General features: G+C 40.5%; 2 protein-coding genes across 2 annotated transcripts in view; both read left to right on the forward strand.

Annotated features, from left to right (window-relative positions):
* Window positions 1-2,454: 2,454 nt before the first annotated feature.
* Window positions 2,455-12,488, forward strand: park7 (parkinson protein 7). The gene is made up of 6 exons (XM_033626052.2): window positions 2,455-2,650; window positions 3,216-3,317; window positions 3,468-3,527; window positions 9,831-9,900; window positions 11,527-11,613; window positions 12,013-12,488. Exons 1-6 carry the CDS (start codon window positions 2,561-2,563, stop codon window positions 12,171-12,173), a joined length of 570 nt encoding a protein of 189 aa, XP_033481943.1. The 5' UTR covers window positions 2,455-2,560; the 3' UTR covers window positions 12,174-12,488.
* Window positions 12,489-12,732: 244 nt separating this feature from the next.
* The window catches only part of kcnab2a (potassium voltage-gated channel subfamily A regulatory beta subunit 2a), a 123,192-nt gene continuing 120,967 nt past the window's right edge, over window positions 12,733-14,957 (forward strand). The window contains exon 1 of the mRNA XM_033626765.2: window positions 12,733-12,832. The gene's annotated coding sequence lies outside the window, so the exon portion shown is untranslated. The remainder of the gene's footprint in view (window positions 12,833-14,957) is intronic.

A 14,957-nucleotide genomic window follows, 5' to 3' on the forward strand; every position in this document is an offset into this window, starting at 1 on the left:
TACTCTCTTTTGAAACACTCTCACATCTTTGAAAAGTGCTTTATATCTAAATGTATTGTTATGTTTTAGTTTGTTTGTCAGTACGTCCAACGTCTCTACCCTCATCCCACAGTCCACGGTTTTCTACTGAAGATGTAAGACTTAAAGAAACAGGCCAAAAATATGTATATGTTTCATTAAAAAAAGACTTAGGCTTTTCCTAGAAGAGCTGGGCACTGTGGTTTTTGGCAAATGTCACTTAAACAGAAGCAAAACTGTGCATTTGTTGGGGACTATTTTCAGCCATGGATTAATACATGCTAGCTGCAGGGTGGTGTATGTGGGACTGAGTGACTGAATAAACTACAGTGTTTATTGTGGTAAATAAATCCAGTGCAACAATGTGGCACAATACGTTAGTCTGATCAATTTATCGATGAAACATACAGAATATCCCCAGTCTTATTTTTCATTATTTTCCAGACATTGATTTAATCTACTTTTAAAGAATTTAGCCTCGCTTGAGATTATAAATTGAAGCCCCGTCATTATATAACTATTATTATATAACAATAATGTTATTTGTCAGTTGTTAGTTAGAGCCTTTGTTTCAGTGTCTCAGATATTAACTTGTCATCTTTACTGCTGTCACTTTGAAATATCCCCTCAGTGTGCACTTTATCATTACATACTGAAAGGAATTAGTAAATGTACATAAGTGAATTAATATATGGAAATTAGCTTGAGTGCCACCGCGGGTCTGGTTCAGTTGATCCCCAGCTGCATATGTTGGTAATCACCGCTGCCTCTTGGATTCACTCACAGGCACGCAATAAACAACCTGCTGCCAGCACCCCCTACGCTTTTGTCTAATCTGCCGTTTCACTGGGCTCTAGTTTGTCGCACAAATATGAAAGTGAATCTCAGCAGCAGAATGCACAGAGGCACATTAACTAGGATGGGTGCCTGCACGCTAAAGCCCCAGACATTAAGTCTAGGATTTACACTGGAATATGATTCCCTAACTGTCTTAAGAGTTTGGTGCAGAAGTTCTCAGACAGATCTTGAGGAACTTGGTGAACTCCGTGACTTGCTGCCTGGTGTTGTTTTCAAAACCACATTCATTACGCTGCTGAATTAGCTCTTTGAGTTGCACCTCAGAGCTGATGATACGCCTGTGATTACCTGGCATTAACTGCTACATGGATTTCTGTAAAAATAGCTTCTGTCGTGTTGTCTCCATAATGTCCAAGTAACATCTTTGCATTCAAGACAGTTGAACAAACTGTTTCATGGAAACTTCTCCATCAAGCTTCCCCTGATGTCCTCTCAACAATCTTTGGTTAATGCCTCCACCTACTGGAGGAAAGGATGTAGTGTCTGTTATTAAAGGCCTTTACAAGAAGCTAGCTTTGATGCCTGCTTCTAGCTCAGTGGCTCTCAAACTCTTTCTGTCATGCCCCCCTTCAGAAGCCAAAAAAAGTTCATGCACATTTTTTTTATCAATCATTAATAATAACTGGGGAAACAACTAGTGTTATAAAAGGGTTCAAGTTGAATTTCAGTGAAACAAAGGTCAGCATGATACCAACAGCAAACTCTTTGTTTTCCCCCCACATACATCATATTCATTCAACTTTGTTTCACTCTATATGTAACACATATGTGGACTCTAGTGTTGTCTGCTGTGTTGATATGAAGAGGCCCAGACCATGGATATCTTTGGAGGTGATCTCCATTTATTCCTGACAGCAAGAGGTAAAAACAAAATCCTCCGTCAATTACAACCGTATAACTCGACCCCACGCAAATTAAGTGATAGGAATATGTTAGCATATTATACAATACGTTTTTACCTGAAAAATGCACTTATTAACAGTTTAACAGCTATAAAACACAGAAATTACCATGAGAGCAAAGTCACTGACCTCTCCCATGGAGTACGAAAGCAAAAGGGCAGAGATGAGGCAGGACACACCCCTTTATAGGTGGGGTACCCCCAAAGGTAAACATAGGGGCACAGAAGCTGAGTATCAAACGTTCCACATATTGACTATAGAGGCCCAAGAGTGCCAGGTAATAACAACTGAAACTAATTTAGTGTAATTATCATACTTTATATTACAAATCTACATTTGACTTTGTTACACATATCACTGCTGTATAATTCACCCTGTTACTCATTTTACATATGTCTCATTTGATTATCTTATGTTGTCATGGGTTATTTTGTTCTTTTATTTTGTAAAACTCTAATTATTCAATTAGCTGTACCTCAGTGCAATCTACAGGGCAATTAGATGCCAACTTTGCTTATCTGCTTCAGTGATGGTATTTTTTATCTTTATTCTATTTTTACTGTTCTTTGTATTTTCTTAAAATTGCCTCATTTTAATTGCTAGAATCCCGCATTGTTTTGAATCTGGGATCAACCATGTAAAGCACTTTGTAACTTGAAAGGGGGATAGCAGCGCGCAGCCTGGCAACCCTGCTCCTGTCAGACCCATGCCAGTTGCTGCTGGAAGTTGCACTCTGCAGCTAACGTCCTTGCACTTGACAGTAGCATAACTGAGAGCTAACCATGGCAGGAAAGAGAGCGTTAGTGATCCTGTCTAAAGGTGCAGAGGAGATGGAGACTGTTATCCCTGTGGACATCATGCGGAGAGCTGGGGTTCGTGCACTTGTTTTATGCTAGCTGTTAGCTAGGTAACTGTTAGCTAATAATAGCACATAGTGTAGCCTGCTAGCTTGAGTTTAGCTTCCCATTCAGTCAGCCCACAACACTGTCATGGCTATAATGTTTTATTAGGCGCATAAATATTTCACAACAGCCTCATAATAATACCTTCACATAATGTCACTGTGGTGATGAGTGAAATGTCAGCGTTGAGTAATAGGCTACATTTGTAACGAGCTAACGTTACATAAACTTTGCCTGAACTGATTGTAGCAATATGTTTACCAATGCTAATGTCACTTTACCGTTTACAGTTTTTATGTATGAGTAATAATAACATAATAAAGGCTATAATAAGCTGTCTGAGTTACTGACGCACTCACAGCCTCCACAGAGAGAGCACACAGAGGCCAAGTTAAATGTCAAAGTCCAACGTCAGTGCACTTCTCCGCCATTTGATAGCCTTCAGAATAAAAGTGTCCATTAGCCTCACACAGACAGGATGCCATATTGAGACATTAATGCTGTGTGTTATATATTACCCACTCTAACCCTGCAGATCGCAGTGACGGTTGCGGGACTGACGGGCAAAGAGCCAGTCCAGTGCAGCAGAAACGTCCTCATCTGTCCTGATACCAGCCTGGAGGAGGCCAGCACACAGGTGGGGCCCAGCATCTGTCTGCTTACTCTCTGTATCACATGATAAATCATAGTCTAAAGACATATATATCTTTTCAATTAACCAAACCCTGTTGAATAGTATCCTACTTAAGGATTACTCAAGCCTTATGTCATGTTTTTTTTCTCCCAGGGCCCGTACGATGTGGTGCTGCTGCCAGGAGGGATGCCAGGGGCCCAGAATCTGGCAGAGGTGAGACATACTGCCTGTACATGGCCCAATCACTTCATGTTCTCATCTGTAAGGGTCCCAGTCACATATAGGAGTCAGCCCTGCTTGGTAGCAGGCTCATAGACTAGCCCCATGTTTTTCAAACTTTCAAACAGAGTCTTATCATGGCCTCTGTACACATTGCAAAACAAATTCAGCTACTCCGAGGCCCCCTCGCTCCTAACATAATGCCAGGTACAAAAAATCTGGGTGTTGTCATCGGTAGTTAGTTTGGTATGAAGCAACATGTAGAGAAAGTTGTCCAGTCCTGTTTTATCAACTGAGGAACATCTCTGAAATTAGATCAGTTCTGTCCTTCAGTAACATAGAAATAATTATACATGCTCTTATATCCCCCCTCCTTGATTACTGTAATGCCGGGTTTACCTGCCAGAGTATGTAACTGAGCTTCTCTGAGCTTTGGACTGTACTGTCCAGATGGGGCCCGCAGGTGTTCTAGTCTGGATCTTCTAATTGTTCCAAAGTCCAGGTTAAAAACTCAGGGTGATCAAGCCTTTGCAGGACTGGCTCCTCAGGAACAGCCTCTCACTGAGCATCAGATCAGCTGACTTTGTTCATGTTTTTAAATCTCATTTCAAAACTTTTGCAGAATGGCTTTTCCCAACTGATTACTATGCTATTTCTTTTTTACTTATTTATTATTATTATTATTATTATTATTATTGTTAGTATCAGTAGTAGTGGTAGTAGTAGTAGTATTTCCTCTTATTGAGTTATTTTGTGTGTGTATATGTTGCAGATATGTGTATATGTATGCGTGCGTACATATATTTATGTGTATATGTGTATGTACAGGTATGTATATATATATATATATATATATATATATATGTATACACACACACCTGTATAACAGTAATTATAATAAAAACGATAACAATAATATTGTAAGCCAAAGAACGAAGTGCTTACCAAGATGATGTTATAGAGAAACGTTTAAACTTGAAAACAAGATTTCAGGCAAATTCATGTCCCTGATATTGTTATTTAACTTGGCCCGTTTTGTTTGTAACTTCACAATATTATTGTTTGTAAGAATATATATAAGAATAACGAAGTGCTTGCCAAGATGAAAAAAATAAAATGCTTATTTTTTTCATCTTGGTAAGCACTTTGTTCTTTGGCTTACAATATTATTGTTATCGTTTTTATTATAATATCTTTGTGTACTTTATATAGTTAGAATGCCCAGTTTTGGGTGTGCAGAATAAGTCATACCAGAAACCTCATGTTAAAACGTATATTCTTACAAACAATAATATTGTGAAGTTACAAACAAAACGGGCCAAGTTAAATAACAATATCAGGGACATGAATTTGCCTGAAATCTTGTTTTCAAGTTTAAACGTTTCTCTATAACACTAAATACTTGTGACTAAATAAGCAGCAATCAAAGTTGAAGTTTCAGATAAAAACTTCTATGTTTAACTTTTTAGGAGTCTCAGCTCACCTGCCTCTTCAGGCCTGTGTGGGTGTGGTTACATCAGATTTGATTGACAGTAGCCAGAAGACATACGCAACAACCCAACAACAGTCATCAGATTGTGATTCCAGTTTGGCTAGATCCTGATTGGTGCATGGAAGTATGTGACATAACCCTCTTCCAAATGAGCCTCGCCCAGCTCCACTAGTGAAAAGAGCACAGAGAAAAAGAGAAATGCAGAAATCTTTTATGTGAAATAACCAAACCTGCTCCAACAAGCTGATGGAGAAAATGTGTTTTAGGCCTTAACTTCAGGGCCTTGTAAGCATAATAGCACAATTGTTTAATGTTACCTCACACAGGTTAATATGTGTTTTATATTTTCCCCTGGTGAACTGCACCTGTCCAACAATACTTGTTAGAATACCTGTAAACACTCAGTACAGTGTCAATATACAGCTGAACATGAGGTGATTACAAGTACATATTTTGAGACTGAGCACAGAAGTGTCAGGGACCTATTGTTATTGTAGAGATTATTATTTTGTCCATGGGCTTGGCATGTTGGCTCTATAGTGCACCCAGTTACTTTTAGCCTGTTTTTTATCCGCATTTTTGATGCCCTTGGTATAGGCTACTTGGAAACTCACAGAACTTGACACAAACATCAAAACGTGTGATCATCATAAGAATATATGACCATTGGGTTCATGAAATGTTTAGTGGGCTACATAGCGCTCCAAAAGCGTGGAAGGCCTTGGGACAGAGATGCTGTGATATTGATGAAATTTGGTAAGCGCATTGCGCTCATCATTTATGACATATTTCTCATTAGGATTCATTAGCTCCGCCCACATGGAAGTCAGACATTTGGAATTTTGTGCGTTTTACATTTATTTTATACTTTTTCACACTCCTCCTAGAAAGTTTATTGGATTCATTTCAAGTTTGGTTGGTGTAAACCCCCGACTAATATGATGCTAAATTGGGAAGGAAAAGTTGATACCATGAATGATGGTGTCATAGGTCGTTTGACAACACGCCATTTCAGGCACTTTATATAAGAACCATCTTCAGAAGAAAATCAATACTCTCTTGCTCAGACTTGTAAAAAGTAATTCATGCACTCATTTTCTCCAGACCTAACTACTGTAACACTCTGCTCCCTGGCATCAACTAAAGGTCCCACCCTGGTCTCCACCTAGTTCAGAATGCAGCAGCTCAGCTTCTGACTGGTTTTAACAGACAACATCACATCACCCCAATCCTGGGTTCTTTCCATTCACTTCCTGTGCCTTTTAGAATTGATTTTAAAGATTTTACTGATCACTTTTAAAGCTTCTCTGGGTCTGGCCCCAAGCTAGATAGCAGGAATGTTGACCCCATGTGAGCCAGTTCGTAGCTGGCCCCCTCGTTGGCCCTTTTTGCCATTTTTCTTGACAGTCTAAAGGTGATCATGTCTTCGCCATCAGGGCTCCTCTGCTTTGGAACGTTGGCCTGAGGAGATATAAATAAATAACAAATAAACTTTATTTACATAGCACCTTTCAAAACAGTTACAAAATGCTGTACAATAAGACTAAACACAATTAAAACACAAATAACATGCCATAAAATGTCATCAAGTAAAAGATAAAATAAGGAAGGCCAAAGCTAAAATCAAGATAATAAATGGGCATTAAAATCAATAATATAGCAATAAAATAGACAGACAGCCCAGATAAAGTCAGGATATGCTTTCCAATAGAATTATGTTTTTACGAGAGACTTAAAGGGAAATTTTAGTTTATTTCAACCCGTCTCGTATCGTCCTAAATTTGTTTCAAGTCACTAGTGACATAGAAATAATAGTTAGCATGTTAGCCGTTAGCCTAGATACAGCCGTAGCGTCAGACCTGTTAAAACTTAATTGAACGGGCATCCTTTCAAGTGCAAAGTTAGTCCACTAAACAAGCTTTTTCTCCACAAAGACCGCCTCATATGGTTAGGATAAATGTCAGAGAACATATAGAAAACGACATGTAAACGTGTTGTCTTACCTTACTGGTGTGCTGCCATGTTTGTTGTTTACCATTTAGCTAAGGCTGCAACCGGTTCCATTCCTTGCAACAGAGGTATTCCTCTTCTGTGGGCATTGGGGTACAGCATTCACAGGTAACGTTACACCACCGATCTCCAGAGCTAAAGCCTTCCAGCAGCCATTCCTCCTCTGTCGTCCTCTAACGTTACCTGTTGTGTCTCTCTCTCTCTCCTCCTCCGTTCTTCAATTTCATGAAGCTCTTCGTCAGTGTATTCTGGCTCAAATAAATAAGGGCGGCCATAAAACTCTGCAAAATCAAATTCCTCCTCCACAAAGTCGAAGTCTGGCCAAAAGTCAGCCATTATTCTATAAATCTTTCATAAAATAAATGAATGAACTTTTCAGGCTACTGTCCGGTTCTGCCTTGCAGCTGCTGCGGCTTGTTCTCGCGAGATTTCGGCTGCGCTTTGGGAAGCAGAGGTAAAGGGTAAACACACGGTAAGGTAAGACAACAACTCTGAAGACCACCTAAATGTGGAATTTTAGTATATAGGCTTTCCACATCGAGAGGCGATGGCCGCCCTTATTTATTTGAGCCAGAATACACTGACGAAGAGCTTCGTGAAATTGAAGAACGGAGGAGGAGAGAGAGAGAGGCACAACAGGTAACGTTAGAGGACGACAGAGGAGGAATGGCTGCTGGAAGGATTCAGCTCTGGAGATCGGTGGTGTAACGTTACCTGTGAATGCTGTGCCCCAATGCCCACAGAAGAGGAATACCTCTGTTGCAAGGAATGGGACCGGTTGCAGCCTTAGCTAAATGGTAAACAACAAACATGGCAGCACACCGGTAAGGTAAGACAACACGTTTACATGTCGTTTCCTATATGTTCTCTGACATTTATCCTAACGATATGAGGCGGTCTTTGTGGAGATAAAGCTTGTTTAGTGGACTAACTTTGCACTTGAAAGGATGCCCGTTCAATTACGTTTTAACAGGTCTGACGCTACGGCTGTATCTAGGCTAACGGCTAACATGCTAACTATTATTTCTATGTCACTAGTGACTTGAAACAAATTTAGGACGATACGAGACGGGTTGAAATAAACCGAAATTTCCCTTTAAACGAAGCCAGTGACTCAGACAGAGATAAGGCTTATAGAATGAGTGACCTCTTTTAAATCATTTCTTAAAACCCGTTTTTGTAGATTTGCTTTTATGTGATGTTGGCTTTCCTTTATTTTATTTCCTTTTTATTTTTTAGCATTTTATTGCTTTTTTAAAAAAATTTTTTATTGACATAGTGCATCTTGCATTTTTTGTCCTCTTGTTTTAACTTTAGCTCTATCTTGTTAGATTGCCTTCTCAGTATCCTGTTTCTGCTTTTGCTTTTAAAGGTGCTATTTAAATAATGTTATTATTAATTATTATAATTGTTATTATTAGTAGTAGTATTCACAGGTACGGAACTTTTGAACTTTTGAAACTCCTATTAGATTCAACATATCCATCTCAAATTTGGTCAGCAGACTCTCAAGACCTTCACAATGCCAAGTTGCCAAGCTTTTGTGATTTTGTGGTTTTGTGGAATTTGCATAGTTCTTTATGACACAGGTAGTTGCTGTAAGTTGACTTTATAAAGTCTAATCTGCCCCAAATTTCACATGCTGGATAAGAGTCCAGGCCTGAAGAAAATCGAAATGCCCATACTGAGTCATAGTCATATCATCACCCACCGACAACAGGAAGACAGTCTTATGTGGCAGGGATGAACCTATTTGCATGAAATGTACATGGTGTGGTCTACACATTATATACAGCAACCTGATGTTTAATTAGTGTGTGTTCTCTAGGGCCACATAGTGGATACAGGAAGTGGTAAGAATTTTCAGTACGTCATTTTCAGTGCCATGCACCCTGGCTGGAAATAACGTCTAACTCGTGTACGCAGGTGTCAGATGGTCACAGAAATACACAGCCGTGTCAATTGGCATCCCACCAGTAGCCCAGACGTGTGGGAAGGTGCGAGGGCCAGTTCATAGCTGCTTGCAGCTTTAATTGTAGTTCATAATTGCATCAGTCATTTATAATACTATAATAAATAACTACAGTATAAAATGCTGAGTACATCATTTTGTACACTGTGAGTGACGTACATTTATACTTTGCTTTACATTTAGATGGGGGGGATGTGATTTGAAACCATTTTACTGTATGTTAAATGTTAATTAATAAATAACAGGCCCTTGCCCAGTGCATGCTGGGATAGGCTATATTCCTGTAACCCTGACGATGATTAATATAAATGGGTGTAGAAACTGGATGGATGGAAAATAATTGGCTCTAAAAAGCAACATAAGAAGGTGTCAACATCATTTGGATTTGAGAGTTGAGTTCATGTTTCATTGTTGTTTTGCATCCTTTTCAAAAGTACATTTTGTGGCTTCAAAATAGAAAGTCCAAAAACATTTTGATGTATGTTCTATTATTCTCCATCCATCGTTGCCACAGAAGTGGCATGGAGGAGCATCTGCTCACCCTTTTAATGTTCTCAAAAAGTAAAAGATACTTGACATCAGGAAGGTTAATGTTTTGAGTCTCATCTGATAGACGAGCTCTTGCGAAGACAGTTTAATAAAAATATTGTTAGTGTTTTTGCTCAGTCAATCTGTGGCTGTGTTAAAACAGTGATGGGTTATTTTTGATGTGTTTAAAACATTGCCAGTCTGTTCAAATAATTATCATTGCAGCATATACACTGTGCAATCACATGGCCTGCGAATGACTCATGGTGCATCTGGTTTCCTTGCTGTCTTGCAGTCTCCTGCTGTGAAGGAGGTGCTGAAGAATCAAGATGGCAGAAAAGGCCTGATTGCAGCCATCTGTGCAGGTACCGTTTGTGAAAACAAACCAAAGTCATAATTATACAACACCAGCTGCTAATGGGGATGTATTTCTGTGGGTTAAAGTTTAAATATGACACGACCTCAGATGTGACCATCATACTTAGATGTAAATGACTCAAACCTACACAGTGCACTTTATTCTGGTGCTGCAGTAACAGAGAAATAAATGTACTCAGTCATTTTCCGAAATCAAATGTAACCAGATTGACAAGCCAGTGATATGAATTAATAAACCATGCACTATGCTGCCATGTGACCTGTAAACATTTTTAACTAGAAACACTAAATGTATGATATTTTGGTTTTAAATGTACCGAGCTAACGTGATGCCAGTAAATGGGATTTGGATTTGCTCGCGAATAGAATTAAAGATCTTGGACAGAAATAAAATGTGCAGTTTTTATACACACATGGATTCAGTGGTTTTTCGGGTATTTCAGTAACTGGATGTGCCCTTGAAAGACTTTATCACATACCTCAACCACATTTTTAAAAAATATACAGTTAACAAATGACATGCTTCATTAACTCACCGTCGTGTGTGACCCCTTTTGGCATTTGGAAATGAAAGGGTGATGGTTTGATTAATAGCTATCCCCGAGTGAACCCACAAGCACTGACATTTTATTTGACAGCCTCCATATGCAGGGAAAGGACACTGGAAGGACACTTTGAATAGAGATGGGGACCAATGCGGCAAAGTGGATTGAAGGGTGACCTAGAAAATGAGTGAAACTCTCACAGGGATATACAGTTTAATGAACCTGCCAGCAAGAGGGCCGGCTGCAAGACTTATTATTCTGCCCTAACATCGAATTTTTTATCTTGATATGAAAAAAAAATTAGTTAAAAGAGGAAAGAAATAATGAATGTAAAAAAAATAGCAGGATAAGTCTACCGTTATTTTAACTTGAGCTAATATCGGTTACATGCATGCCCACAAAACGTTGATAGGTCATTTCTAGGATTCACAAGATGATATAAAGATGGTCATCATCACCCTGTTCTCCACGTCTGCCTCGCTGTCTGACTCTGGTTCTCAGAAGGTCTGTCTCTCCCAGACTGGCGTCCTCTGGGTGGGGACTTGCTGTAACAGGAGTAGCTTGGCTTTAACTGGCAGTCTGCTGTTCTGCCAGGGGAAAGTGTAATCTTTAGACCGCATGGGAAGGCAGCCAAGGAGCATAATCAATAACTTTCTATTTATTAACAGTTTTTGGATGAGCTCACTGCAGTGGTAGGACATTGCCAAAGTTAATGCAGCAGCAGTCAATGTCTTCAGCCTCTCCTTTTTTTCTCCTCTCTTTTCAATGTGGTGCATAGTGTTTGGAGAGAGGCTGAAACTGTATACGGTATGCATGTATTCTTAGAAACAATGGCCCAGTTGAGGACACCTTTAGGACATAGCGTCGTGCACGAACTGCCATTACGAATGTTAAACTCTGCATTGCTGTGTTTTGATTTAGCGTTTAGTGTAAGGGAAGTGATTGAGATACACTATTTCACCCATGACTCTTGTTAAACTTTTTGAAACTGCATAAAGCAACAGAACAAGTTTCACTTTATCGCAGAGAGCAGTTAAATGAAGCTGAAACACCTTTGCTCCTCTGCAGGTCCCACGGCTCTTCTGGCACATGGCATCGGGTTCGGCAGCACAGTCACCACACATCCTGCCATGAAGGAGAAAATGATGGCTGGAGGTAAAAACACAACAACAAAAAACGTCCTTAACAAAAAGGTGGAAATATCTCTGAAATATAAAGCTAGAGAGCAACATTTGCAGATCTAACTCAGAGCAGGAAAGTTGTAATTATATGTAAAAGGCAGCAGATGGTGCTGCACTAGCTCTTTCTGTCTATAGAAAACCATGTCACTATGCAGCAGATGAGAGCACACCACTCAGGTACAAGGGGATGCAGAAATTTGACAGAACATACCAGAACTGGGTCAGCTGTAGAGGTGACAGATTATCTACATGTAAGCGCTTGTAGTATAATGTGATTACTGAAGTGTGGCTTTCACTCTGTAGCTGTGAAGCTCTCATGTTGTGATTATCCTTATGATATTGCTTTTTTTTTTTTTTTTTGTCTTTTTTTAAGACCACTATAAATATTCAGAGGCTCGAGTACAGAAGGATGGACATTACATCACCAGCCGTGGGCCAGGAACCAGTTTCGAGTTTGCCCTGACGATTGTAGAGGAACTTATGGGGGCTGAGGTTGCAGCTCAAGTCAAGGCTCCTCTTGTTATGAAAGACTGACTGTAGCCGCGTTCACTTGCATCCTGCAAGCAGCACTGCCCCGCCATAGACGCCCTGCACTACTGAGACAGCTAATCCAATGTGGCTGGCACAAAGAGTCAAAGTCACTAGTGACAAATCATTCTCCCTGGGGGACATAAGGATGCTTCTGTCCTGACAGGTTATTGTCTTTCTTGGCTGGAAATGAGAAGCACCCAGTTATTATTTAGCAAATGGATTCAGATGGTTTTCAAATGGGATTAAATGTCATTGTAGTTTTCCTCACATTGCCTATTATTCTCACAGCTTCCACTTGACATTAAAACATTAATGTTACAATACTGTGTTTGTCTTTACTCTGTGGTGTATTAATGCTGGGGGTCACTGTGACTTGTTTCCACATGTCTGCAGTTGTCGTTGACACCTAAATATAGGCTGCATCATGTAATGTATTGTGAGTGCTGCCTAGAACGCGGGAAGCAGAATCCGAATAGATTGGCAGGCGCTCCGGCCAATGAGAAGCCTCGGCTCGGCTGCGGTTGTATTCCAACTGACCAATGGCGGCGCGTCTGCAGCCAGCGGGGCGGGGCTCTGGTGCAGCGCGTGGTAGTTGTGTCAGAGCAACAAAAATCCAGAGGGTCTTCACACAGTGCAAAAGGAAGAGAAAGATAGCGGCAAAGGTAAGAGCTTTTGTGCTTCCTCCGCTGACTCTAAGTGTTGTGTGGGCTTTTATAGACGATGACGGTCCTCTGAAATGTGTTTAATATCTTTCATGTCAGCTAATTCATGTTGGCAAAGCAGTTAACGCAACGTTAATCACGGTAACGTTAACTAGCTAGGTTACTAACGGTTGAACATGACATCGTAACGTAACCGTTAGTTAACAACACGACAGCGACACAGACACAAACCACGTCACTAAAACGGTGGGTGGTTGTAATTAGGACTTAATTTTTGTTATCCGTGATTAGCTGGCTGGGTGAGCTGAGTGGTGAAGCCCCAAGTTCGCTGCAATCCATGGCATAATGGATTGACATCAGCGACTCAAATTGGCCGGGCAGAGTAACGTTAGCTCGAGGTAACGTCCACTACATGCTCACAATGTAAAGGTGCGTTCAGGACGTGAGTGCGAGTGAAATCAGAGGAGCACCACATCTTAACAATGAGAGAGGGTTGTGCAGATGTGACCCGACATGGAGACGTCAGATTCAGAAGCTCTCCATCCTCAGCAGCAGCAGCAGCAGCCGCAGTCAGACTGTGCTGCATTCACTGACTGTAGCTAACACAGTGCGGCAGAGGCCAGGTTGGATCCTCCATCAGTCTGAGACATCACCGTGACAACGAGAAAAAGCGCTGTCAAACACTTGCAAGTAATTAAATAATCACACAGTAATAATAAAACACCACTTGAATTATCATAGTGTTGAAGTTAAGGTCAGGTTGGTGTAGCTTGAATGATTTCTCCTCATATGACATGTCTCATTAATAGAAGCAAAGCAGAGCAATTGGCTTCACCAGAGAGATCTTCATTGACACGAGGCCCCCTCAAGATTATGCTCTCATTTGCCTCTTAGCGCTTATAACAGGAAACACCAGAGGTGTTACCGTCTCCTCTCTCACTTTACAGCTACAGGAAATACAAAGTGAGGTTCTTTTTCTGGTAGACTGCATTTTCAATTGCTGGGAAACCGCCTCTTAGTCATTCTTAGCAAAGCATGCAGAACCACAGCAAGTCAGGGGTCATCCAAATAAGAGGCCAACTCAAGTGGCTTTTTCATCCACCATTGTACAACCAAGTGAGCCAAAAAAAGACTGCGAGGCTCTGTTCCCATTACAGTGTATCAAGAGAACATTGTTTACTGTTAAAATCGCATCACATCAAAATCCAAATCTTCAAAATCATGAGTGTGCACGCCTGTGTATGACTGTTACCTCTGGGTACTCTGCCAAAAGGTTTAGGCGAGTTGTTTGCCCTATGACAGTCTTCAACATTTTAGATGGGGCTATGCCTGTCATGTTGAGGCAGCATCACTACATTGTGTGCCTGGGCCCAATGTGTTTTATTTTGTGTTTTAAAATTAAGAGCTAATCGTTGCCACTCCCTGGAAGACAAACATCAATTCTTGAATAGTGTCTCGATGACATGTTTTTATAGCCCAGTCTCATTAATGCTATGTTTTTCATTTGGATATTTCTGGAACGCTAACATTTTGCGCTGTTGCACATAACATGTTAGAATTATTCTGCTTGAGCAGCTGTACAGTAAAGAGCTCGAGGCTTGACTCCCTATTTCTGGATGGGGCAGAGGAAGGAGTGGTGGGGGAGGGGGGGGAGGCTGAAGTCACTGTGACTGAGTCATTGGTTTAGCTAATGATGCAATTAGAGAGCTGCACTTTGCATCTCCTGATCAGATCCCCCACTTGCATTGGCCTGCAGACAATGAAGGCTGGATTTGCTTGCCTGAGTTGCTTTGGCAGATAAATCTCAAAAGGTAACAGACAGTTTGCGAGCAATGGGTATTTCATCAAACATCAACATTTTTTGTGTCGTCAGCAACGAACAGATGGATGTGTCGATCTCTGGCACTTTCACCTGCGTGCGTAATCTGAATTATAGCTTTGGGTGACTGTACATTTTGTCAGTGTTTCCTATACTTATTTTTGGAGTGATGGCCTGTAAAGTTTGCATGATTAACTCTTAGTTTCACCATGTTCAGTCTTGTCAATGTGCAAGTCAGCATAATGGAACTGAATCACACCATCAAGTCATCATGAAACTGATGCAAAACAGAGTGACATTGTGAGT

Source organism: Epinephelus lanceolatus, chromosome 1, assembly GCF_041903045.1.
Source record: "Epinephelus lanceolatus isolate andai-2023 chromosome 1, ASM4190304v1, whole genome shotgun sequence".
Lineage (NCBI taxonomy): Eukaryota > Metazoa > Chordata > Actinopteri > Perciformes > Serranidae > Epinephelus > Epinephelus lanceolatus.